Source organism: Hippocampus bargibanti, linkage group LG04 (assembly GCF_051943395.1).
Source record: "Hippocampus bargibanti isolate YZ-2025 linkage group LG04, ASM5194339v1, whole genome shotgun sequence".
In the NCBI taxonomy this organism is placed as follows: Eukaryota; Metazoa; Chordata; class Actinopteri; order Syngnathiformes; family Syngnathidae; genus Hippocampus; species Hippocampus bargibanti.
Genome location: NC_142737.1, coordinates 31,736,033 through 31,762,618, shown reverse-complemented (window position 1 = coordinate 31,762,618; position 26,586 = coordinate 31,736,033). Strand labels below are relative to the sequence as shown.

The following is a 26,586-nucleotide window of genomic DNA, read 5'->3' as shown; positions in this document are numbered from 1 at the left end:
GATTTTCATGGGAAATGGATTCCGAATTGAATTCAAAATAGCACCCAATTTTTTAACACTCTGACTAATAAAATAAACGCAAAAATAAAAAAGTATCAAAAAAAAACCTTTAATGTCAATTATTTCTGCTTGTTTTTAAATGTACAAACATTTAAAAAGACGCTTGCGTTGCCCCCCCTTTACAAACACATTCACTAGTAGACAACAAAGCAAACGAGTGTGATTGTTATTAGGCTCATTATGGTCTTGTCAAAGGTGGTGTTATTTACACAATGGGGGGGGGGGGGGTCATTGCTAGTCACGATTGAACTGACCCACCAAAACAAGTCAATTGTCATGGTTGCCACAAAAAAAAAGACAAGGGGGAGGGAATGACTCAGCTCCTCTAAAACAGGAGCCCATCATCCATCCCATCGTTTTTGTCCACTTTTCAGGATGCCTGTTTTTCATTGGTGGAGGGCGGGGGTTGGGGGGGGGGGTGATACCGTAATCTCCAACTTGATTATTACAAACACAGACACTGGACGTTTGTCTTAAAAAATGGCTTCCGGTGGACGTCACCTGCCCCCCCCCCCCCGACATTCTGGACAAAGTCACACATGGTCACAAATACAAAGCGCATATTGTCTGCTTGAAACGGGTCTCGAACAGAGAATTGTCCTTTTTTGGCAAGTCGTTAAACTTTGCCCAAAATGGCTGCTTAGATCCAAAATGGCCACCAGGAGTCAAAATGGTACACTTGTTTCATGACTTGCTGTATAATGTTTTGGGGCAAGTCATTCAACTTCGCCAAAAATGCCAGACTGGAGCCAAAACAGCAGACTTGTGTCGTTGAATTGGGGGGGGGGCCTTAAAAAACATAAACATGGCTGACATTTTCAACCGTTGCTTCGGCTTTTATCGGAGGAATGTTGAGGACATGCCCCCCCCCCCCCCCCCCCCCCCCCCCCGAAGGATTGACAGCTCCAAAAAAGGCAGAAATGGCAACTGAATGTGTCAACCGGGTAAGAAATGCCCTTTTCACCAATTGGTGGGGTGGGGGGTTGGATACCATTGTCCAGTTTAAGAAAAGAAATCTTGACCCAAGAGCAATTTATCGCTCCTGGTGACAATTGCCGTTCGCTTGTTAGCATCAAGGCTGAAATCATTAGCATCAAAGACGCTACGCAACGGGCGCTACAAAATGAGTCGTGGCGGGTACGGACGAAATGGCGCCGCTGATGGCCGCCGATGACGGACGGCGAGCGCCAAAGAATTTGGGAGAGTTCTGCGGTCGCTTTGGGTTACGGCACATCGCGTTTGGGTTCATGATGGGTGCATAGACGAGTACCAGGAAACCTGTTGGTGCGGCGCCGATGGCCGTGCGGGCGAGTCCGAGTCCGGGAAAGGAGCCAAAAGGTTAAAAGGTTATTTGTTGCGCAACTGCTCCAGTTGGTCCTGATACTCTGTGAACAGTCTTTGGAATCGCAGGTTCTCTCCGATGACGGGCAGGACTTCCTGCAGCAATTCCCGCTTGTGCAAACCCTTGAAGGCAAGATGAGGGGCGGAGCCACGATGAACATGGGCGTCGACGCCAAATCGCAATCCGTTCGGACTTTGGACTAAAAAGCGAGAACGCAACAAGGGCCCTACCAGCGTGGTGGCCTCCCAGGCTGTCGTGGGCGACTTGTGAACAGGACCCAGGAGCTCCTTACAAAGTTCTCGCAGCCGAAACTCGGAGCCTAAAAAAGGAGAACCGATGAGAGGATGCTTTCAAATCTCGCTTTTAACCCGATGAGGATTTCGTGTCGAGCTGTGAGCGGCCACGAACAAGGAAATGGGTCAACATCCGCCCAAAATGGCCGCTCAGAGGCCAAAACGAAGACTTCATGCGGCTTTTTGGGTACGGGGACTTGAGACACTCAAGCATGCGCATTGTCATGTCAAAAACATCTTGTGGATTGCCCCCCCCCCCACATGTTTTATGGCAAGTTGTTAAACTTTGCCAAAATGGCCACCAAGAGCCGAAATGACAGTCTTGTGTCTTTGAATGATTTGCCATAAAATGTTTTGCGGCAAGTCATTCAACTTTGCCAAAAATGGTAGACCACAGCCAAAATGGTCACCACGAGCCAAAATGGCACACTTGTTTGCCATAAAGTATTTTACGGCAAGTCATTCAACTTTGCCCAAAATGGCCACTCTGAGCCAAAATGGCCACCAGGAGCCAAAAATGGCACACTTGTGATCTCTTTGAATGACTTGCCGTAAAATGATTTACGGCATGTCATTCAAATTTACCCAAAATGGCCACTCAGAGCCAAAATGGCCGCCAGGAGCCAAAATGGCACCTGCCATAAAACATGGGGGCGGCCATGACAAGCTGGAAAACCCCAAAGTGAAAACATTCCCGACCTTCATTGACGAGGAAGCGCGCGTAGATGAGCAGCCAGTAGCGATACTCGGGCGCCGACTGCAGCGTGAGGGCCGCCGCCAGCTGGTTCTCCAGGAAGGCCAAGGTCATGCTCTGCTGAAGATGGTGGGGGGCGGCCGACAGGCGGGACGCCAAGCGGCCGGCGCTGCCAAGAGACAGGGAACAAGTAGTCTGACTTTGGGCTTTTCTATTGCCCCCTAACACCCCCCTCCTTACTTGAGATTGCGTCCTTGCATGGTGGCCAGAGGTCCCGAGGAGCCAGACGCATCCTGGGGGGGGAGGCAACTGCGGAAGTCTGCGCACTGGACCAGACAATCCCCTCGATCGGCGATCAGCGTCCTGAGTGTGACGGATGATGGGTTGGGGGGGCGTGCGGATGCCATTTTTCCACAAACACGCACATACCTCAAGCACCCCCAATACGAAAGGAGGACTTTGCGATTGATAACAACGACAGGGGGGGGGGCTAAACGGGCAAAAAAAAAAATAGGGGGGGTGTTTGCGGCTCACCACGTCTCCAGGGATGAACTGAAGCAGAAGGACTTGCCGTTGGACAGCCCGATGACCGGGACCCCCTGCTGAGTCAGCAGGGACTGTGATACGGTCACCTCGGAACCTAAAACACAGTCGCACATGTCAACAAAACTAGGAGGGGGGGTTTGAAGGGGGGTCGGGCACTACAAACGAGAAGCGAGCGCTCTCACCAGACAAGATAGCGGCCAGCGACTCGTTTTTGACCAGAGCTTTCTGCCTATGGACGTCCCTGAATTGGGGGGGGGGGGGGGGGGTGTGTGAGAAACAGGAACATCATCAAATAACACGCAAACAGCACATTCACACACAAAAAATGTCCAAACAACCCCCCCCCCCATCAAAAATAAAACCACACTTGAAAAATAATGCTATTACAGTGATAACTCGGCTCATGAACATAATTGATTCCCAGAAAGTGTGTGTAAGGCGAAAAGTTTGTCTTCCGAACATTTATTTCCCATAAGAAACCAATAAAATGAGAATAATCCGTTCCCAGATCCCCGTAAACCATAATTTTCTTCTAAATAAGCCTTAAAACTACACAAAAATATACCTTATTTCATGTATAATAAATGTGCTATTGTATTGTAATGAAAGAAATAAACTGTACAGTATAATAAAGTCATTTTATTTACTTTTGTGATGGTCGTTGATGTAGTTGGCTCTTGATTATATCAGAGTGAGGTTGCCGTGCTTTCTCGGGGATAATACCCTCACTCAAACAGTCCCCTGCTAGCTCCTTTGAGTTAATCCAAATCAACAGAAGTTTTCAGCCTCTTCTATTGCCTGAGAGCATTGCTTAGACCAGGGGTCCCCAACCTTTTTTCGCCACGGACCGGTTTAATGTCAGACAATATTTTCATGGACCGGCTGGAAACAGCATGGAAACAGTTTTTTCTTTCTTTTAAATATAATAATAAACGTGAATCCATTGTGTATTTTTATCCAACTTTATGAGCAGAGTCCTGGTAACATCGCGCCAACAACATAGGTAACATCGTCTCTGCCTCTTAACGCTCAATGGTCACCGTGGTAATGTTTAGACGTGCCTTCAAAATAAGATACACTACAAAAACAAGTGCAAAGCGCATGAAAAAAAAAATAACTACAACTGAATCAGTGGGACCCCTGAGCTTGTTTCTCTGCAACGAGACGGTCCCATCTAGGGATAATGGGAGACAATGACACCCGAAGTGTCTTGCTTATGTCCAGTCTACTCCGTAGTTTTGTTTTGGTTGCTGTCACTGCAGAAAACCCCGCTTCACACAAATAAGATGTCAGAAAGTGCAACAGGGTTTTCGGTGCCGTTGTGGCGATCTCGGGGTATTCTGCCATCACTTTAATCCAGAACATCGGCAGAGTTGTTGTCTCAAACATACTTTTAAATCCGCCATCATTTGCGAACTCCAGCAGTTGTTCTTCCTCTTTCACAGGCATGCTAGATTCACCTGGTTTGTTGGCAAATGCGTTGTGGATCCATTCCTTGTCATTTCGTGGGTCTTTTGTGGCTGGGAAGTAGCGCTCGAATTCTTTTATGAAGTGAAGATTGAGCTCATTGAGCAGGTTGAATATTCGCACAAGTTAGCGAGCTTTGCAAGCCATTCCTCGTCACGGAAATGCGCTGCAAGCGGTGACTTTTCATTTTTCAAAATAAAACATGGTTCGGACTCAGATAATAAATAAAATGGAAATTATGTAAATTATTTATTCTTTCTTCGTGGCCCGGTACCGAATGACCCATGGACCGGTACCGGTCCGCGGCCCGGGGGTTGGGAACCCCTGGCTTAGACAACACAGAAACACCCTTAGCCACCATTAATAGCTGAAGACGAACATTTATTTCCCATAAGAAACTATTAAAATGAGAATAATCCATTCCCAGGTCCCCAGAAAACAATGTTCTACTAATATTTACATTTGTGATGGTTGTTGATGGCTGGAAGTTTCCGTGCTTTCTCGGCGATAATACCCTCACTCACACTGTCCCCTGCGAGCTGCTTTTCCTTAATCCAAATAAACAAACGTTTTTCAACCTCTTCTATTGCCTGAGACCGTTGCTTAGACAACACAGAAACACCCTTAGCCACACGTAGCAATGGTCGACTTGGCGTACTGGTACTGGGACGCTCAGTCACACATACACACACCTCGTTGGTGTTTTTCGACGATCTCCTTCTGCTTGACCGTAATTTTCTTTTGTGTCCTCTTCGGCTTACCGCTAGCCTGTGGTGGGGTCTTTTTCGGTCCCATAATAGCAAAAGTACTCAACTCGATAACAAACCACATCTGCACTCAGCGGGGCTGTGGAAAACTAGTCCACCAGCCACCGTGGCGCTCTGTGTGGTTTGGTCCGTTTGCCGAAAACTAGTCAGCCAGCCATGACTATATGCTTGCGAATTTAATGTTCGTGAGGCCAAAAGTTCGTGGATGTGGTCAAAAACCGGACAGTGAACTAACCAGACGGAAACGGCGGCGGCGGCCGTCAGCACCATGACAAAGTGGGCCGAGCAGTTGAGGGCGGAGACGGCCGACGGCAGCTGGATGGACGGCAACAGGCGGCGGCCGCAGGACGAGAACACCGACAGCATCCTGTCCCGGCACGCCACGGCCAAAACCTCGCTGAGGGGAAGGAAGGTGTTGGGGTTACCCGGGACATCCTGATAACCAGCCGGCGAAGGCGGCGAAGGCTTACCCGCTCCCCGCCGCCACCACCACGGCGCCGGGCAGCAGTGCGTTCCACTCGCGGCCGTCTCGGCAGCACCGGAGCTGACTCAGTCTGGACCCGGCCGCCGATGTCACCTCGTTCTCCACCTCCAGGAAGACCGCCGGTTCCGTGCTCACCTGCATCCGTGAGGGAGGACGGGGGTCTCACATACACTTCGAAGTTACGCGCAGACCCGAACAAGGCCTCGTTTGGTCACCTGTATGTTGAAGGACTTCTGGAAACTGGGCGTCGGCAACCTGGGGGGGAGCGTCGGTGCGGGGGCGGCGGGCGCTGCCGCCCTCGCCGGCTCCCGCTCGGGAGGGGAAAGGATCTGAAACAGACAAATCAATAAATGAGCTAAAGAGCCACGTGGCGCGATCAATATTTTGATGGACGTGTTTTGACCTGCGTGAAGGACTGGTTGATGACGGCGGGGGCCATTTTATCCTTGCGAGGACGGCCCTTCTTGCGCTTCTCCACCACCTCGGCGGCATCCGACGGAAGCGGCTCAGGTTTGCGCTTGCACAAGGTCAGGTTCTTGTTGATGGCGGCCATCTTGTCCTCGCTGTCGCTGCTGGTGTCGTCTTTGGCCTTGGCGTCCTTCAGGAGGGACGCCGAAGCGTCTTTGGGCCTTGATAATAAATAATAATCATAATCATAATCATAATAATAATAATAATAATAATAATCAAAAGAATCAATTTCATTTATAAGCGCCTTTCAAAACTCTCAAGGTCATTTACTCAACCCGGAAGTAACTCAAATAGATAGAAAGCTGGCTAACAGATAGCTAATAGATAGCCAGCTAGACAGTTAGTTAAGTAGCTAGATAGCCATAGAGCTAATAGATAGCCAGATACATAGCTAGCTAGCTAGGCAGACAGATACCTAATAGATAGCAAATAGATAGAAAATTGATAGCAAATAGCCAGCTAGGTAGCTAGCCAATAGACAGCAAATAGATAGCTAGCTAGGTAGCTAGCTAGCTAGAAAATAGACAGCAAATGGATAGAAAATAGATAGCCAGCGAGGTAGCTAGCTAATAGATAGTAAATAGATTACAAATGGATAGCAAATTGATAGCCAGCTAGGTAGCTAGCTAATAGATGGCAAATGGATAGAAAATAGATAGCTAGCTAGGTAGTTAGCTAGATAGCAAGTAGATAACAAATCGATAGCAAATAGATAGAAAATGGATAGCAAATAGATAGTCAGCTAAGTAGCTAACTAGATAGCAAATAGATAGCAAATGGATAGAAAGTAGATAGCCAGCTATGTAGCTAGCTAGATAGCATTTTTATAGCATAGTTATATCCTCTTTGGTTCATTTTAAGCCCATCAATCCCACGGCCGCATTTGAGTGAGACACCGGGACGGCAATTTTTTTTGAAGAGACGTAATTATGAATTTAGCAACAGAACATATTTAAAACGATTGGCTTCAAAATCCAATATCGTTTGAAAGTTAACCGGGCTCGAAATTGAGCTCTGGAGGACTCCACTTTCCAGGAAGCGTTAAAGTTGAGCGTCATCACCTGTCGAGCAGCGGCAGGCCGACGGTGGAGGAGATGACGGCGGGCACCCCCGGCGTGGTCTTGGATCTTTCTGTGAACCTGGAGTCCAAAGCCTTCATGGGCTCCAACTTGGAAGCACATGGCAGCAGCAGTCCGGTCTTGACGCCGGACGGAAGGACCAGGTCCTTGGAGTCCTCCGAGGATCTGGGGGCGGCATTGGCGGGGGGCGGCGGCGGGGCAAGCGCCGAGTCCAGGTTGGGCCGCAGCCCCGACTGTCCCGAGGGGGGGTCGGCGTTGAGCTGAGGGGGCATTTGGTTGGACAAGGAGGATGGCAGGATGGGAACGCTGTTGAAGAGCGCCGGCGAGAAGTCCCTAGCCCAGACAAGGACCATGTCATTCGCGGTTTGAGGTCAGGTGGGGGGCGGGGTCCAAAAAAAAAAAACTACATACCCCGTATCCAGCTGAGCGATACACAGAGGCGTAATCCGTCGTCTCCCGTCGGGGGTTCGGGTCTCCACCTGCTTCTTCAGCAGGTTCTGCAAGAACACCGGCCAGTCAAGACCGATCGAAAAACCGAGAACCAGATGAAGAACCGCTGGGCAGCTCGCCTTCCTGATGTCTTCCAGAGACTCTCCGTTCATCACGCTGTTTAGCTTGGGCGCCGCGGAATCTGCGCCGTCCGCCACCAGGTTGCTCTGGGCCAAGTTCTGCCGCTCCTGCTGGTACTTGAGCATCTCCGGGTTCTCGATGATGGTGGTGGCCAGCTGGGGCTCTTGCGTGCTGGTGATGGCCAGGCTCTTGCCGTAAATATTCTGGTGGATGGTGTTCTGGGACAAACAAGAAAGCCGCGTTAGGACTCGACGGGACCGATCGGGTCGAGCGCCCGGGTGATCGGAACCTTCTCGTCCTCGCTCAGAGGGTCTCCCAGTTCATCCAGGGAAAAGTCCAAGTAGGCCACTGTGCCGTCCATAGAACACACCAGCATGCCCAAGCCCGTCAGAGTCCTTGAGAACCAAAAACAAAGAACTTGTGTGGCATTTGGAACTTTCTTTTTGATTCTAAAATGGCGATTTTCTACATTTTTTTAAATTGTCTAAAATACTGATTTTCTAATTTTTTTACCAAAAATTTCAAAAAAGGCGATTTTCGACATTTTTACCAAAAATATAAAAACATTGTGATTTTCTACATTTTTACCAAACATTTCAAAAAGGCGATTGTCAACATTTTTTACAAATAAATCTAAAATGGCAATTTTAGAATTTGTAAATAATTACAAAATTCTGATTTTCTACATAAAAAAATAATTCTAAAATGGCAATTTTCTATGTTAAAAAAATCTGAAATGGTGATTTCCTACATTTCTTTAAAATTCTAAAATATCGATTTTCTACATTTAAAAAAATGGTGATTTTTTACATTTTTAAAAAGTGTCTAAAATTCTGATTTTCTACATTTATACAAAAATTCAGAAATGGCGATTTCCTACATTTTTTACCAAAAAATCTAAAATTGCCATTTTAGAATATGCAAGTAATTACAAAATTCTGATTTTCTACATTAAAAAAAATCTAAAATGGCGATTTTCTAATTTTTTTAAAATTGTCTAAAATGCTGATTTTCTACATTTTTACAAAAATTTCAAAAATGGCCATTTTCTACATTTTCAACAAAAATGGCGATGTCTACATTTTTTACGAAAAAAATCTAAAATTGCCATTTTAGAATGTGTAAATAATTATAAAATTCAGATTTTCTACATTAAAAAAAAACAAAAATTGCGATTTTCTACATTTTTACCAAAACATCTAAAATGGTGATTTTTGAATGTTTAAAAAATTTACTACATTAAAATCTAACTTGCGGTTCTATGTATTCTAAAAATGGCGATTATGCACGTTTAAAACATATCTAAAATGGCAATTTTCTACTTTTTTTATTTTATAAGGGGCAATTTTCTACATTCTTACAAACATTTCTGAAATGGCGATTTTAGAATTTTTAAATAATTTCTAAAATCGCGATTGTCTACATCTTTACAAACATTTATAAAATGCAGATTTTCTACATTAAAACAAAAAAAATCTACAATGGTGATTTTAAAATATTTAAATAATTTATAAATTGTCCACATTCAAAAAACATTCTAAAATTGTGATTTTCTGCATTTTATAAAAATTTAAAATAGTAATTTTCTACATTAAAAAATATCTATAACGGCAATTTTCTACATTTTTACAAAAAAAAAATCTGAAAGGGTGATTTTAGAATTTTTAAATAATTTATAAAATGCCAATTTTCTACATTCAAAAAACATTCTGAAATGATGATTTTCGACTTAAAAAAAAAAAAAAAAAAAAAAAAAAAAAAAAATCGAAAAAAGCGATTTTCTACATTGAAAAAAACCTGGACCTGCAATTTTCTACATTTAAAAAAAAATCTAAAATGTTGATTTTAGAATTCTTAATTTATAAAATGCCAATTCTCTACATTCAAAAAACATTCTAAAATGGTGACTTTCTAAATGTTTTTAAATTCTAAAATTTTGATTCTATTCTATTGTAAAAACGTTTTGGAAACTCACCAGGAGATGTCCATGATGGATTTGTCAAACAGATCGTGGATAACGACCAGGGGCCGCTTGAGGGAGGTCAGCTAGGAAAAACAAAGAGCCCTAAGCAATGAACTTGACCAATCCGAGCGCAGTCGATATCGCGTCCGATCAATGAAATCAAAGTTTGACCGACCCAGACGGAGAGCGAGCGGTCTTTGCTGCCCACGGCGCAGCAGCAGTACGGACAACTGGGCTTGGAAGAGCTGCCATTCTTCTGCTTCTTCTTGAAGATCTTTGGGTTGAATTTCTACACGTACACACAAAATGAATCAAGTCAGTCCAAACTGGGGTTATCGACCATAATCCGTTCCAGAAACCTGTTCGAAAACCGAAACATTTCCCATTATAATCAATGTAATCAAGGTCTGCTCTTTTTTGTAAACTGTAGAATCTGTAGAAACTGTAGAAGTTAATTCCTAAATTACAGGTAACATTCGAGTTACAACCAGCGCAAGTCACGACCACCCTTACGACCACGACCGCCAGACCCCTTTTTATTTAGTTTTTAATCCTACGCCTGGCACAGCAACGCGGAAGCCGCCGGCAACGCATACTACAATTTTGGCCAGCCACCATGTCACACACTCGCACAGAAATCTACTGCGTGACTACACACAATACAGTAGTTATACAGTGCAGATACCGTCTTGGCAACATCTCCTGTAGTACTGTACCCTGCTTCTTTCCTTCGGCGTCCTGCTGGGTCTGAGCGTGTGTGTCGGGCGACCTCTTCTGGTCGTTTGCAGGGAAAGTATGACATTTATAAATGAACTGTACGGTAAACAGTTTTGTATACATGACAGGTACAGTTATACAGTAATAAAAATTGATAATATTAAATACAAAATGATAAAAACGACACTAAAAGGCAAGTATAACATTCATAAATGAACTGTACAGTAAACAATTTTGTAAACATTACAGGTACAGTTATACAGTAATAAAAATTGATACAGTGGGGCCTCGAGAGAGAGAGAGAGAGAGAGAGAGAGAGAGAGAGAGAGAGAGAGAGAGAGAGAGAGAGAGAGAGAGAGAGAGAGAGAGAGAGAGAGAGAGAGACGTCGATCGCCTCCAAGGAGTTTTTTTACAGATTCTTTTGCTGTTGTGGGACCGAAAAAGACTCCACCACAGGCTCGTGTTCAGCCGAAGAAGACACAAAACAAAATTACAGTGGAGGAGAAGAAAGAGAATATTGAGAAACACGAACAAGGTGTGCGTTTGTCTGATTAGCGGCTTAGCGGATATGTTAAGTCCACCATTGCTACCATCCTTCGCCTAAAAGCTTTACACAAAGGCTTTATTTACTCAATGTTTTGACGTGACTAAAGGCTTGGCATGATGTCACCCTTCGATCCTTGAAAGCAGCACGGAAGAATTTGTGGCATGCATCCTTAACCCATTACGGACGATTGGGTCAAATTCGGTACACTAATGATAAGTGCTTACAGATCGAAAAAATGAAAGGTAGCAGTTCAAGTGCTGATTGGAACTGATGCAGCACAAGTTACATGTCCCTTTAAAACAGGTTATGTGCAGCTTTGCCTTTAAGAGTGTCAGTGACATCATCTCCTTGCGCAACACGACGTGCGCTCCTCGATCTTCAAAGCTCCTATTTTTCGTCATGGATTAAATATCACGTAAGTATATGTTGTGTGACGATTTTATGAGCTATTCAGAAGAGGTTTACCTTAATGCTGAAATGCATAAACTAACGCTAACTTGTTTATTTACCAAGAAATATTAAAAATAAGTAGTGTCCCGAATTTGGAACATTCCGCATGCTAACGCTATTTTCATGATGATATTGTTGATCCTGACTTGGTACACAATGCGAATAATTGTAAGTGAATGGTGCGTTTTACACTAATAGCTGTACCTCATAGCTTTGCATTCTCAATATAATTATTGAAACAGAGGTCCATATGTTTTTTTTTTTGTATCTCCTAAACAGAAATTAGAAAACTTAAGCACTTTCATCATAATGTCTGGTACAAATTTAACACTTCCTATTTCCAAAAGACCGTGAAACATGGTAGGAGGAGGTACAACACAACAAGTTTCTGTGAAAAAAATGACAGGAAAAGCTAAAAGTCTATATTTTATTTGGGGCAAATCAAATACAGCAGAATTACTTCTGAAGGCCTTGAGGACATTAGATTGGCATGTCAACTAAAATCATCTGAGAGAAAGAATTTGTAATCAGAAAATGTAGAAATGATTGTTTTGAAGAATGTAATAGGTTGCATTTCCACTTGTTATGTAAGGTTTTGTTGCCACATAGTGGACAAAATAGTCCCCACTACCGTATGTGCATTTCACATTCTCAAATACAGTACTATGACTAGAATATAAAGCATCTGAAAGGACTGAAGTTCTGTTTGTGATGTAATGTAAGGAGATGCCATTTCACGGTAAGATCAGAGCATTGACATATAATGGTCGGTATAGTTTTTGCTTTTTTGAATGTTGCTGTGCCCATATGTTTTTTTCTAAATTACCCATGTACTGTATATCTTTCCAGATCCTGAAGAGAATGAAATAGATGACCATGTTGATGAAGACATTTTGGCGTCGGACACAGTCGTGAATGTTGCATTGATGAACTTCTATCACTATTCAAATATTTTCAAAGGATTTTCGATGAAAAAATGATGGGTATTATTGTTGAACAGTCGAAATTCTATGCAATGCAAAATGACATCAATAAGCCCCTGTGTCTCGCCAAAGAAGAGCTCGAGGAGTGGCTGGGATTGATATATTGTTTCTCAATCTCAAAATGACCAAACACTCGGATGCATTGGGCTTGAAAGCTATCATCACTAACTGATTATGCTGCAGAATGTACTGTATGTCAAGGGATCGCTTCGAAATTATAAAAATGAACTTGCATATAGGAGACAACACAAAACAACACAAAACAAGGAACTCGGGGAAGCCCAAATTATCCCTTGCACAAAGTAAGGCCAATGATAAAAGTTTCAAGAATTACCCAAATCACAGCGTTTGTCAATTGATGAACAAATTGTACTCTATGAAGGTAGATTTACACTCAAGCAGTGTCTAACAAATAAACCAATGAACTGGGCGTTCAAGTTGTTTGTGCTGGCAGGTTATGATGGCTACATGTATGCATTCCATATACAGGAACGATAGATCCAGTCAGTGACTCCAAGGTTCTCATCTCATCTCATCTCATCTCATTTTCCGTACCGCTTATTCCTCATTAGGGTCGCGGGGGTTGCTGGAGCCTATCTCAGCTGTCTTCTGGCACGAGGCGGGGGACACCCTGAATTGGTTGCCAGCCAATCGCAGGGCACACAAAGACATACAACAGTCACTCTCACACTCACACCTAGGGACAATTTGGAGTGGTCAATCTGCCTGCCATGCATGTTTTTGGAGTGTGGGAGGAAACCGGAGGACCCGGAGAAAACCCACGCAGGTCCGGGGAGAACATGCAAACTCCACACAGGGAGGCCGGACCAGGACGCGAACCGGCAACCTCTGCACCTTCCTACCGACTGCTGTCAGGCTTCACAATTCCCAATGATCACATGTGAAAAAAAAAAACAAACAAAAAAAAAAAAACTGGACACTTGTAAATATGGGTTGTTGCAATATATCAAAATGCATCTCTTGATTCTGCACTATGTACAGTCTTGTTTATAGAACGGTTTTTGCACATCTACATTTGCACAGTATACAGTTGACATTTTTATTTTGTTATGCTTACAATATCTTGTTTTCTATCCTTTCACTCCCACCCCAACCCCATCCCTCTTCAATTGCTGCTGTGGACTGCAAATTTCCCCATTGCGGGACGAATAAAGGTATTCTGATTCTGATTCTGATTCTGCACTGTGAAGCCGGTGTGCTAACCACTCGACTACCGGGCCGCCTGACTCCAAGGTTCCCGATCTGAAAGTGACCTCAAATCACTTTGCTGCTGTGAAATGTAAATTTCTCCACTGTGAGACTAATAAAGGCATATCCAATCCAATCATCGATTGTATTTCGATAATTGGTTTATATCTATCTCCAACATTTGGCAACAAGAAAAATCTGGTGTTGTGTCACAGTGAGGCTCAATCGATTGTTCAGCTGAACCGCAGCTAAACGACATTGAGTTCTTCCCGCCGATGATACAGTATTCGGTTTGACAACATAGCTCATGTTCCATATGTTCCAAAGAACCGCAACAGGTGCAAGCATGGCACATGCTCTGTGAAAACTAATATTTACTGCAAAAAAATGCAATGTAAATCTTTGTTTGAATCATCACAAGAACTGCTTTGCATTATTCCATGGTTGTTAGCTAGTTTTCTTTATCTGTAAAGGAACTATGTATTTTATGTAAATATTTTATATATAATTATGTATGTATTTTATGGAAATATTTTATGTATTTTATTATTTTAATAAAAAGCTGTCATATGGGTAAAAGTCTAGTCTTTGAAGTTGCACTTGACATATGTTCCAAAAAAGGCACCCACTCAATATAGGTCTTTCATGACGATTGTGCCAAATTAGGCACATTATCAAATTTTCTATATTATTGAAAAATAATAAAAAAGGAAGCTACTAGTATGTTATTACAGTAAAGTCTCGTTATATCGATATTCAAGGGAGTCCGAAAAAATATCGATATAACCGGGACTATCGATATATCCGACCCTGTTTGCATGTAATTTTCTCCGTGCGTGCATAGAAATAGTATCGATATAACCGGGACTATCGATATATCCGATATCGATATAACGAGACTTTACTGTATATCCATCAGTGACCATAAAAACTGAAAAGAATTTTTTTTTCTAAGTAAAAAATAATTCAGGCAGTAAAGGGTTAAGAGGGACTTTGAAGGATTTGATTCTCATGACTGTTGTTTTGGACGACATTGTTTCCGTTGGACAGAACATGGGACTTTAAGTGGATGCAGATGACATCGAGGAGCTTGTTGCTGACCATAATGAGGTCCTCAACACAGAGGATTTAATTTGCCTTTAAGAGGACAAGCAGAAGCAAGCCATTCAGGAGTTGTCATCTGAGGGCGAGGAGGAGGAGGAGGAGATGGCTGCAGCATCAAGTGAGAGTTATTGAACAGTTCTATCCAGAAAAGACTGTGGCTATGAGAATCATCAACATGATGATGATGATAATGTGATGCCTCAGTTTCGTAAGACCTTACAAGTCAGAAAGCAACAGGTGTCAATTAAGAGCCATCAACGACCATCACACATGTAAATAAAGTGACTTTATTATACAGTGTATTTCTTTCATTACAATACAATAGCACATTTATTATACATAGAATAAGGTATGTTGTGTCTAGTTTTAAAGGAGAGCTGATTCAAATTCTGGAATGGTGCTATATGTCACGCTTTCCGATTCTCGAATTAATTCCGGGATGGCAGCAAACGCAACAAATGGTTGTGTCAAGTTGTGTTGTGTAAAAAATGTATTTCATATGGTGACCAAAAATGCTTGCAACCGTTCAACATTTTTGAAAATAAACAAAATGCAATTCACGTATTTTAGTCAAGTATGTCAACGGTTGCGGGCCGAATAAAATGATGTGGCCGGTCAGATTTGACCCTCGAGCCTCAAGTTGGACACCACTAGAAAAGCAATGGCGTGCCGGTGGCGAGACTCACCACCACGGTGACGGCTTTCCGGTGGCCCACAAAGTCCATGTTGGTCTTCCAGCCGTCCCGCTCCACGATCTGCGCCGTGGGGCCCGAGTTGTTCATGGCGTGTGCCGACACCAGGTACTGGCCGTCGGGGGACCACGACAGGCGGAGGACGTGGGTGGTGCCACCGCACTGGAAGAGAATCCAGCCATCAAATAAATGCAAAGCGCGTGCGTACGGGTGTTGCTTTTAATCGGTGGGGTCGTCAGACCCTCACGATCATGCTGAATATGGACCACTTTGAATGGAGGGCATTCTGGTTTTTGTTCTCTTTCTTGTGGATTGTCGGCATTTTAGAATTTTTTTAATGTAGGAAAATCACCATTTTTGAAATTTTAAAACATGTAGAAAATTACAAATTTTGGGTTTTTTTTATGTAAAAATTCTGCAATTTATAAATAGTTTTAAAATTCTAAAATCAGCATTTTAGATTTTTGTAAAAATGGCGAAAATTGCATTTTTGAAATGTTTGTAAAAATGTAAAAAATTGTCATTTTAGATTTTTTTGTAAAAATGTAGAAAATCGCCATTTTAGAAATTTAGTTAAAAATGTAGTTAATCATAATTTTAGAAGTTTAGTTAAAATGTAGAAAATCGCCCTTTTATATATTTTTAAATGTAGAAAATCACCATTTTAGATTTTTTTAATGTACATAATTGGAATTTTATAAACTATTTTAAAATTCTAATATCACCATTTTTTTTTTTGTAAAATTGTAGAAAATCAACATTTTAGAAATTTTTGTAAAAATGTAGAAAATCATCATTTCAAAATTTCAAAATATAAAGAAAATCACCATTTTGTTTTTTATTTAGAAAATCACGGTTTTAGATTTTTTTGTAAAAATATAGAAAATCACCATTTTAGAACAAATTTTTTTTAAATCACCATTTCAGAAATTTTTGTAAAAATGTAGAAAATCACCATTTTAGAATTTAAAAAAATGTGGAAAACCACCATTTTAGATTTTTTTAAAAAGGTACATAATCGCCATTTGCGAAATTTGAAAACAAGTAGAAAATCACCATTTTAGAAATGCTCTTTAAAAGTAGACAATAGTCGTTTTCCAATTTTTGAATGTACAAAAATCCCTATTTTAGATTTTTATATATAGAAAATCACCATTTGAGATTTTTTTAAATGTAGATAATCACCATTTTGGAGTTTTTTTAAAGCCTGAAAACCTCCCAACCATCATCATCATTGTTATGGTTTTGGCGATGCCGACCTCGCTGAAAGGCTTGGTGATGTTGGCCTCCATCTGCCAGTCGATGGTCCGCCATACTTTGAGGCTGTGGTCGTCGGCCTGCGAGGCGATGTACTTGCCCACCGGGTCCCACGTTAGGCCCTTGACCAGGCCAGTGTGGCCTCGCAGGCACGTCACCATCTCTGAAATGGCACAGCGGACAACGTTTAAGGTTCCTTTCCGACTATGTGGTTTTTCGCGGCAAACGGCGGCATTTTTCTTTTCTCACCGGGGAATTTGCGCGCATTCCAGATGACGATGGTGTTGTCCACGCTGCATGACGCCAGCCACACGTCGTGGGGGGACCAAGCGACATCCATTACATCTACGCACACAAAAAATGTAGAAAATCGCCATTTTACATTTTTTTTAATGTGGAAAATCGCCATTTTTTTTAAAGGACAACCGACGTCACTTTTTTGTTTCTTAACTGACATCAGAAAAACGTTTTATAGCATCTAAAATACCCAAAACACGCAGTGTGATATTTTTATTCAAATGCAAAACACAAATCAAAATGACTTAAAGTGTCCAAAATCTGAAAAAAATTGAGCTGCGAATTGGGCATTTTCAGAAAGTCCCGCCAACAGTTCATGACGTCACGCCAAGACGTCTTGCATTGCTCGAGAATCAAAGCAATGCCTTCAGATTCGGAGAATATGCTTTCTTGTTACACATCCAATTGCGAATATGATTCAAATAGTTCTGAAGAGGAAAGCATACATGTTTGACATCGATTAAAGAATTTATTCCGTGCCATTTTGAGGCAACATTGTCTCACCCAAAAAGAGGCACAAAATGGCCACCTCCTGTGGCCACCTCCGTTTCCATAGGCTGATAAATTCCTTATATGGAGCTTGGACCCCCTCTTCTGGCGGCTTTTGGGTGCAACATGAGGTTTTCAGACCAAACAAGTACAGCAAAATACATTGACATGATGGAAGGACTGCTACAATGTGTCTTTCTTTCGGTCAGGGGCGTTCCTTTAGTGACGTCACGTACGTACTCGTCACCAACTCAAAAACAAGATTTCCTGAATATTCAGCGCGAGTCTTAAAACGTAAAATATAGCTATATGCGGTGGCATCTTATTAAAATACGCTCAGTAGAAGTCATTTGAAGCCATTTTACAAATTATGGACACAACTTGTCCGGAGACGTCGGTTGTCCTTTAAATGTTTGTAAAAATGTATAAAATCACAATTTTAGATGTTTTTTATGAAAATGTATGAAATTACTATTTTAGATTTTTTTTAATGTAGAAAAATCACTATTTTTTAAATGATTGTAAAGATGTAGAAAATCTCTATTTCCAAGATGGCGCCTGAGTCGGCAGCCATCAGCAAGTGCTCTCATGAGCCTTGCTTTTTTTGTTGTTTTTGTCTTGTTATTGTGTTTTCTTTTGTCACTTTATGTTGTTGTGCGTCACGTGGAACGAATACAGATTGTTTTTCAGCATTTTTGGCCACGACAATCATCAAGGAGGAGACTGTGCTGAGCGGTTGCGCCTTTCGGCAGCATGAAAATGCCAGTACTGTTTTTGAATGGGAGGAATGTCGGATTCATTTGACTGTCATCGCTGGACAGCTCTGGGGCCATTGTGCTTTTTTGCGCCTGTAATGGGCAGCATCTTCACAGCCCCGCTATGTTCAGCGGAAAGGTCGGTGCTGTTGCACAGTCTGCAGTTGGATGGATGCATGGCGATAAGAAGGAGCGTTAGCGCAGAGCGCCGATGCGTATGTGGAACTGTCGCGGCTTGGAATTGAAGCGGATTTATGTGGGACAGGAGATGTGAGACAATGTCTTTTTGTCAATGGATTCTACAGCTTCGTGCACGTCTACTACAAGCTAAATGTTGAAAGCAAACAGTAGACGTGCAAATTCCACCATGACGTCCCTGATCCACTCCTGAAAACGATGCTTTGATCCTGTCTTCTTTCATCTAGAACTGCCTCATGTCATCACAAAGAGGGCACAGCAAGTCCTGAAGAATGAATGATTCTGTGTCTTCGTGTTGTCATATTATTTGTTATTTTTGTTTTTCCCAAGATGGCGGCGCGTGAAAACACAGCAGCTCCCCTTTCCCGGCAAATTGGCATGTTCATGTTTATTATGTTTGTTAATGTCATAAGTGCCTTGCATGCTGGGTCCGAGAGGACAGTAATTTCATCTGTGCTGTATGTCATGCGTATTAGCATAGTTTTGTAAAGATGTAGAAAATCGCCATTTTAGATTTTTTGTAAAAATGTATACAATTGCTATTTTAGATTTTTTAATGTAGAAAATCACCATTTTATAAATTGTTCAAAAATTCTAAAATAGATTTTTGAAATCTAAAATGTAGAAAATTGTCATTCTAGATTTTTTAATGTAGAAAATCGCAATTTTTAAAATGTTTGTAAATATTAAAAAAAAAATCGCTATTTTAGAATTTTTTTTGCAAAAATGTACAAAATCACCATGTTAGGTTTTTTAATGTAGAAAATCGGCATTTTTTAAATGTTTGTAAAGATGTAGAAAATCACCATTTTATAAATTGTTCAAAAATTCTAAACTCGCCATTTTAGATTTTTTTTGCAAAAATGTAGAAAATCGCCATTTTAGATTTTATTAATGTAGAAAATCGTCATTTTTTTAAAATGTTTGTAAAAATGTACAAAATCACCATTTTAGAATTTTTACAAACTGTAGAAAATCGCCATTTTAGAATTTTAGTCATCAATATTGCCATGGTTTTCGTTTCTTAGATTTTTTTTAAATGGAGAAAATCGCCATTTTTTTAAATGTTTGTAAACACAAAATGTCATGATAATAACGGCAAACACACCTCCAGTATGATTCCTCAAAATGGTGACGCATCTCCATTGTTCCACGTTAGCCAGTTTGCTGCTGGAGCCAAAGACGGTGCTGGGACCGATGAACCTAAACATCACATCGGTATCAACGCGAGGGCATTTCCTTCATTAAAAAAAATTAAAGACCTGCTAGCGGCAGGTGTCCATGAATTTTTCTGCGTGTACGTACGCCGCTCGTTTCCACACCATCACCAATTTGTCATCCCCTCCGGATGCCAGGTACAGCCCGTTGTTGGACCAGCGTACGCAGTTCACGCATGCTGCACACAAATAGCATTGCCACTCTTATTACAATTAACTCATTCACTGCCATTCCCGAATTTGTTCAGGTTTTGTTTGTTCTTGTCTGGGTGCCGATAAAGCGCTGGCCAGACCTCTGGTAATGTTTTTTCGCTTCCATGGGGGGGGGGGGGGGCATTTGCCTTTTGTCCATGTTAGCGCTTTGTTCCAGCTTCAGCTGTCTTTAAAGCGTTATATAAACCAATAGATGTATTGCATTGTAAAGTGAGACCTCGGCTTACGAACACCTTGCCTTACGAACTTTTCGGTTTATGAACGTCAAATTTATGAAAATTAAACCTTGGAATATGCACTATTTTTCGTGATACACACCCACCACGGCTGGCGGAGTGATCTTCGGCGATAGCACACGACCGAACAGTGCTCCAGACGGCGCACCTTTCCACACCCCTTCTCTCTGAATTCACACGTCGATCGCCTCCGAGGAGGTATTTGCAGATAATTTTGCACCTATGGGACCGAAAAAGACCGCACCACAGGCTTGTGTTCAGCTGAAGAAGACACAAAACAAAATCACCGTCGAGGAGAAGAAGGAGGTAATTGAAAAACACGAACGAGGTGTGCGTTTGTGTGATTTAGTGGCCCAGTACGGCTAATACTAAGTCAATCATTGCTTCCATTCTTCGCAACACAGAAGCCAGCAAAGGTACGTCTGTTGCAAAAGGTGTTTCCGTGCTGTCAAAGCAAGTCTCGGGCAATCGAAGAAGTTGAAAAACTTCTGTTAATTTGGATTAACAAAATGCAGCTATCCGGACTGTGGCTATGAGTCATTAACATGATGAATGATAATGTGATGCCTCAGTTTCGTAAGACCTTACAAGTCAGAAAGCAACAGGTGTCAATTAAGAGGTTTTTAATCAGCAAAAATAATGAGGAGTCTCCAACGAAGCAAAGAGAAGCCACACCAAAGGTTGAGTTACCAACAGTCCTTATGGAAGGTGACTCTCCTTCCATAAGCCATCAACGACCATCAAAAAGGTAAATAAAACTTTATTTACAGTACAGTTTATTTCTTTAATTACAGTCCTCATTTAATGTGCCTCTTTTTCCAAACAGCAATTCTCTCTGATCTCCGACCTCCAACACAATTCCATCAAGCCATCAATGACCATCACAAATGTAAATAAAGTGACTTTATTATACAGTGCAGTTTATTTCATTACAATACAATAGTTACTTAGTTGAAAACTATATATTATGGAAACCTGGGAACGGATTATTCTCATTTTAATGGTTTCCTATAGTATTTTTTTTTTGGGGATACACATTTTTCGCCTTACACACTGTCTGAGAACCAATTAAGCTCGTAAGCCAAGTCTCACTTGTACAGTGATATCTCGGTTTACGAACTTTTCGCCTTACGAACATTAAATTCGCGAGAATATAATCTTGGCATACGAACTAGTAAATAAAACAACTTTATTTTACAGTACAGTTTATTTCTTTAATTACAATACAAAATTATTTTCTGAAGAATAGAGTCTATGGTTTCTAACGGTGCATTGAATGTTTATGTCGTCCTAAAACTTCATATTCGGTGGGTCCAGGAATTAGAGTCACAATGACAAAAACCCTGGCACTGGAGTGGACACATTTTTTGCACATTGTCTGGCACTGAATGAGTTAAAAAATAAATTAAAAAAACAAGACAACTTCAATCCACATCGGTGGTCACACGCGTCATTGCGCGGACAGAAAATAGCTGACTTGCAATAAAATACAGTCAAATGTGGGTTTTCAACCACAACCTGTTTCAGAAACCTGTTCAAAAACCAATTCGGGCAAAAAACGAAATATTTCCCATTCTAATCAATGTAATCAATGTCTGCTTTTTTTCATCGCGATTGAACAATACAAACACGCCTACTCACAATGGAAGGCTACACGAGGATAGAGCGTCGGTCACAATGAGACGCGACACCAAGAAGTGACGTACGTATAAGGAAGCGGAGGGGGGAGTGGTGCGTTCAAAAAGTCCTGTCAAATCTGGGTTTTTGACCAAAATCCGTTCCAGAAACCGGTTCGTTCGAAAACCAAAACAAAATTTTCCCTTACAATCAATGTAAAAATTGTTAATCCGTTCTGTCGTGGTTTTTTTTTATCGTGATAGAATACAAAGACGTCGACTAAAAATGGAACGCTGCACAAGGATAAGGCGTCAGTCACAATGAGATGCCACACCAGGAAGTGACGTATAAGGAAGCGGAGGAGAGTTGAGTGGTGCATTCAGGTGCACTTAAAAACCAAGTCCAGTCAAACCTGGGTTTTCGCAGCTCATGTATTTCGTTTTTCTACTTTCATTCCTTTCATCACTTTGCTGCTGTGAAATGTAAATTTCTCCACTGTGAGACTAATAAAGGCATATCCAATCCAATCCAATCCAATCCAATCCAATAATCTGTTTCAGATACCAGTTCAAAAACCAATCTCATCAGAAACCAAAACAACATTTCCCATTAAAATTCCCAATGTCATTTTTTTTTAATCTGTTCTGTCTGCTTTTTTTATCATGATTGAACAATAGAAAGACATAGACTAAAAATGGAACGCTGCACAAGGATAATGCGTCGGTCACAATGAGATGCGATACCAGGAAGTGACGTAAAAGGAAGCGCAGCGGAGTCGAGTGCGCTCAAAAACCGAGTCCAGTCAAACCAGTCAAACCTGGGTTTTCGACCATAATCCGTGCCAGATACCGGTTCGAAAACCAATTTGGTCAGAAACCAAAACAACACTTCCCATTATAATAAATGTAAAAATTGTTCATCTATTCTGTTTGCTTTTTTTTATCGTGATTAAACAACGGTGCACAAGGATAATGCGTCAGTCACAATGAGACGTGACACCAGGAAGTCGTCGGCCTCCATCGGTCATGGCTGACCATGGATGACTGTCCCGGTGGATAGTGTGCCTGGGCGGTGTATTATGGAGAGCAGGTTGTCGCCTATGCAGCTTGCTCCCCCTCTCCATCACGCTGACTGGACCAAAGGAACAGCTGAGCTGATACAATTTGAGGTCGATATGGTCGGAGAAGCTGCCGGAAAGGTAGCGGAGTTCGCCACCAGACCGCCTTAGGTGCGCCATTACCGGATTGATTTCGGGTTTACTCCCATAGGAGCTGCCGGAAAGGTGGCGGATCTCGCCACCAGACCGCCTTAGAGGCTCCGGAGACTCGTGGATGGCGGGGTCGTCTTTACACCCGTGTAGGTCTGTAGGACCTATCCACTGCCAATAACACCAGGAAGTAACGTGCAAGGAAGCGGAGGGGAGTCGAGTGGTGCATTTAGGTGCTTTCAAGAACCGAGTCCAATCAAACCTGGGGTTTCGACCATAAGCCGTTCCAGAAACCGGTTTGAAAACCAAATTGGTCGAAAACCAAAACAACATTTCCCATTATAATCAACGTAATTTTTTTTAATCCGTTCGGTCTGCTTTTTTTATTTAATTGTGATTGAACATTACAAAGATGTCGACTAAAAATGGAACGCTGCACAAGGATAATGCGCCGGTCACAATGAGACGTGACACCAAGAAGTGACGTAATAGGAAGCGCAGTGGAGTTGAGTGGTGCATTGAGGTGCGCTGAGTTGGATCAAGAACCCATTTTCGGTTGCAAACCAAAGCATAAAAAACCCGAAATTTTTGGTTGAAAACCGAATTGGTCGAGAACCAAAACATCCAAAAACCCAGGTTTGACTGTCCAAACCAGACAAGCGGTTTCTGGTATGAACACGCCCCCCCCTGCCAAGGGTTGAAGAATCCAGTCCAAATAACATTGACAAATTACTTTTCATAAAAATATAAAATATTACCAAGGTGATTGTCCATCTGGCAAAGCATTTTGGGAATGTTGTCATTTTTCTCATCTTCCTCACGGAGGACGGGCGCCATGTTCCAGATCATCACCTTCCCTGAGTCCTCCCCTGGAGATCACAAATGAGTTCCGACAACCAAATCACCTCGTCGCCGTGTTTTTGCCACGTTACCTTGCCCGCCGGTTGCAAATTTGGTTCCATCCGGGTGAATGTCAACGGAAAAGATGGGTTTGCCTGTCAAAGCAAAGAAAGGAGAAAATGCCGCATTAACTTTGGAAAATTGAAACAAACAATTTGGACCAAGCAAGATCACAGAATACAGGTAACATCCGAGTTACGACCAGCGCGAGTTACGACCACCCGGACATACGACCACGACTGGCAGACCGCCTTTTTTTAATTCTACGCCTGGCACCGCAACGCGTGTATTACAATTTTGGCCAGCCAGCATGTCACACACTCGCACAGCAATCTACTGCGTGATGACAAAACAGTAGTTATACGGTGCAGATACCGTCTCAACAACATCTCCTGTAGTACATCTCCTGTACACTGCTTATTTCCTTCGGCGTCCGCCTGAGTCCGAGCGCGTGTCTCGGGCAACCTATTCTGGCTGTTAGCAGGGAGAGCAGGGTAAGTATAACATTTATAAATGAACTTTACAGTAAACAGTTTTGTATACATTACATTTATAGTTATACAGTAATAAAAATCGAGCATATGAAATAGAAAATGATAAAAACGACACTAAAAGATAAGTATAACATTTATAAATGTTATACTATATAACCGTATATATATAATATATATATAACCGTACAGTAAAACGTTTTGTATACATTACAGGTTCAGTTATACAGTAATAAAAATTGATAAAAATTATATATATATATATATATATATATATATATATATATATATATATTATATATATATATATATATATATATATATATGATAATTGAAAAAAATGACACTAAAAGTTCTCAAATTTATAAATGAACTGTAAACAGTTTGGTATATAATAGTATCCAATAGAAAATGTTGCTTAAAAACAACAGATTGACATCGTATACTAACTATCCTGTCATCCAAATGTCGCGTCGGCCATTTTGAATGGATTTCGATTTACGACCGTTTTGTCGGAACGGAACCCGGTCGTAATTCGGATGTTACCTGTATTATCATTTACCAGACAGCAATTTGCATTTCTGAGTCAAGATACAACATCAAAAGTCAGCAGAGAGAGAAGGGGGCGACAGTAAAACTATCCCTGCTAACATAGCTATTTCCCCATTGTGGGACTATTAAATGCTTTCTTCTTCTTAAAATAAAATATTTGTGAAAAATCATGTTGACTACATTATTATTATTATTACTATTTTTTTCCAGAGAGGGGGGATTTTTTTGGGGGGGTAATCTATGTTAAACTTAAACTTAATTTAAACACTTTTTAACAAAAAAAAAAACAACACTAAAAATAGTTCATAAAAGCCTTTCTCCCTAAAATTGTTAGTGTGGAATAAAAAGGTATGTTGACAGTTATTGGATGCATCGTCAAGATCTGGCTAGAACCGTGATAAGTGCCAACGCAGATTTTTGACAAGCATGAAGTGCTGCCTCTATCAGGGAAAATACAATCCATTCTGTTTTGTTGGGGGTTGTGTGCGTGTGTGTTGAGATCTTCAGCGCTTTCGCGATGCATTTGGGAGAATAAAGAGTCGAGATGGTCCTCTTGTTTAGATCTTCCAAGTAGGATATTTATTTACCGGACAGAGAGTAGTCGCTGCGCTCATCGTCGTAGGAAGAGTCAAACACATAGATACACTGGGTTTTATCGCTGTCAAGTCACGTGATGGGTTGCCAGATCAGCTCAGTATTACAGCTTTACACAAAATGAGGATACAATCGAAGTTTCTTAATAGTGTGTACTTCACTTGTCTAGAAAACGCCAGGAATATAAACAGACGCAATCCGTGTCCATGACAGATAAGATGAAAGCTTTCAAACTGAAAACGACCCAACGTGTTATCAGTTAGCCATGCTAATAGCTAAATGAGACAAGTGACAGCATTTAACAGTGTTGGCTAACGCCAAAAGCTAGCCGGGGAAGAGGGATGTGGCGAGCGTGGTAGGTTCTGAAAAAAATGGACACCGAAGGTAAACCGCTGAAATGTTTGGTGGCTAAAATTAAACGCTGAGGTTTCAACTTATAAGCGCCGCCGGGTGCATACGTCCATCGGTGACCTACCACGCCAAGCCGCTGCCGACGACAACAAAAGCACCAACTTGAGCCATGAGATTCGCTTTCCTTACCGTTGTGGCTGACCCAGCTCGGTTTCAGCAGCTTCATCTCCGAAATATTTTTTTAAATTTATCTTTATCGCGTATTCGGCTCGGCGTCTGTGTTTAATTTCTCAAACCCCGGCCGACGCTCGGGTGTCTTTTGGGGACTTGAACTCCATCGTTTCTTGCTGCATCCCCGCCGAAGCGAGCCGGACGACGGACGGGGTGACAACGCGCAGGACCGGAAGTCTGCGTCGCGTCTGGTCGCCGAACAGGAAGTCGGGTCCTACCTCTTTCAAATCTATTTAGAAGTAAACCTCGTTAGTCATAAAGTTGTCGCTTCCTCGTAGGACAGAGACAAGTACAATATTGATGTAACCATATTATAACTCTGAATTTATGAACATAAATATGAATTTTATTTAGCAAGAATAGCTCTGAGAGAAAAAACACGTTGAAGCGCATTTCAGATTTCACTTTGAAATCTCGTACATGACGTCACAACGGAACTCTAAATTTGAACTACACTCTCGACGTTTTCAAGCATTTTCGATATCGTAGTTATGGTTTTTAATAAAAACAATGTATTTTCCATTTTGCACCCCCAATAAACGT

The 26,586-nt window shown here is 41.7% G+C and overlaps 1 protein-coding gene across 2 annotated transcripts; it reads right to left on the bottom strand.

Moving 5' to 3' along the window:
* Positions 1-925: 925 nt before the first annotated feature.
* hira (histone cell cycle regulator a) lies at positions 926-26,182 on the bottom strand. 2 transcript variants are annotated; one of them, XM_088995174.1, is made up of 24 exons: positions 25,937-26,182; positions 23,857-23,919; positions 23,683-23,793; positions 19,740-19,830; positions 19,543-19,637; positions 16,945-17,040; positions 16,698-16,858; positions 15,433-15,600; positions 9,912-10,025; positions 9,749-9,819; positions 8,063-8,168; positions 7,773-7,991; positions 7,615-7,700; positions 7,186-7,536; positions 6,057-6,282; positions 5,869-5,982; positions 5,640-5,788; positions 5,405-5,566; positions 3,118-3,176; positions 2,924-3,029; positions 2,630-2,752; positions 2,395-2,558; positions 1,633-1,721; positions 926-1,524 (listed from the first exon to the last, which is right to left on the bottom strand). In XM_088995174.1, the coding sequence occupies exons 3-24, from the start codon at positions 23,771-23,773 to the stop codon at positions 1,408-1,410; spliced, it is 2,958 nt and encodes a 985-aa protein (XP_088851300.1). In that variant the 5' UTR covers positions 23,774-23,793; positions 23,857-23,919; positions 25,937-26,182; the 3' UTR covers positions 926-1,407. The 2 variants fall into 2 exon arrangements, with proteins under 2 accessions (XP_088851300.1, XP_088851299.1); XM_088995173.1 differs by having other exon boundaries at positions 26,002-26,182.
* Positions 26,183-26,586: the final 404 nt, after the last annotated feature.

Excerpts from the sequence above, each read along its gene's own strand:
- hira (XM_088995173.1), bottom strand. The coding sequence starts at position 26,038 with ATGAAGCTGCTGAAACCGAGCTGGGTCAGCCACAACG. Across the intron at positions 23,920-26,001 it reads GAGCTGGGTCAGCCACAACG|GCAAACCCATCTTTTCCGTT; the intron begins GTAAGGAAAGCG and ends TTGCTTTGACAG. Across the intron at positions 2,559-2,629 it reads ATGCAAGGACGCAATCTCAA|CGCCGGCCGCTTGGCGTCCC; the intron begins GTAAGGAGGGGG and ends GTCTCTTGGCAG.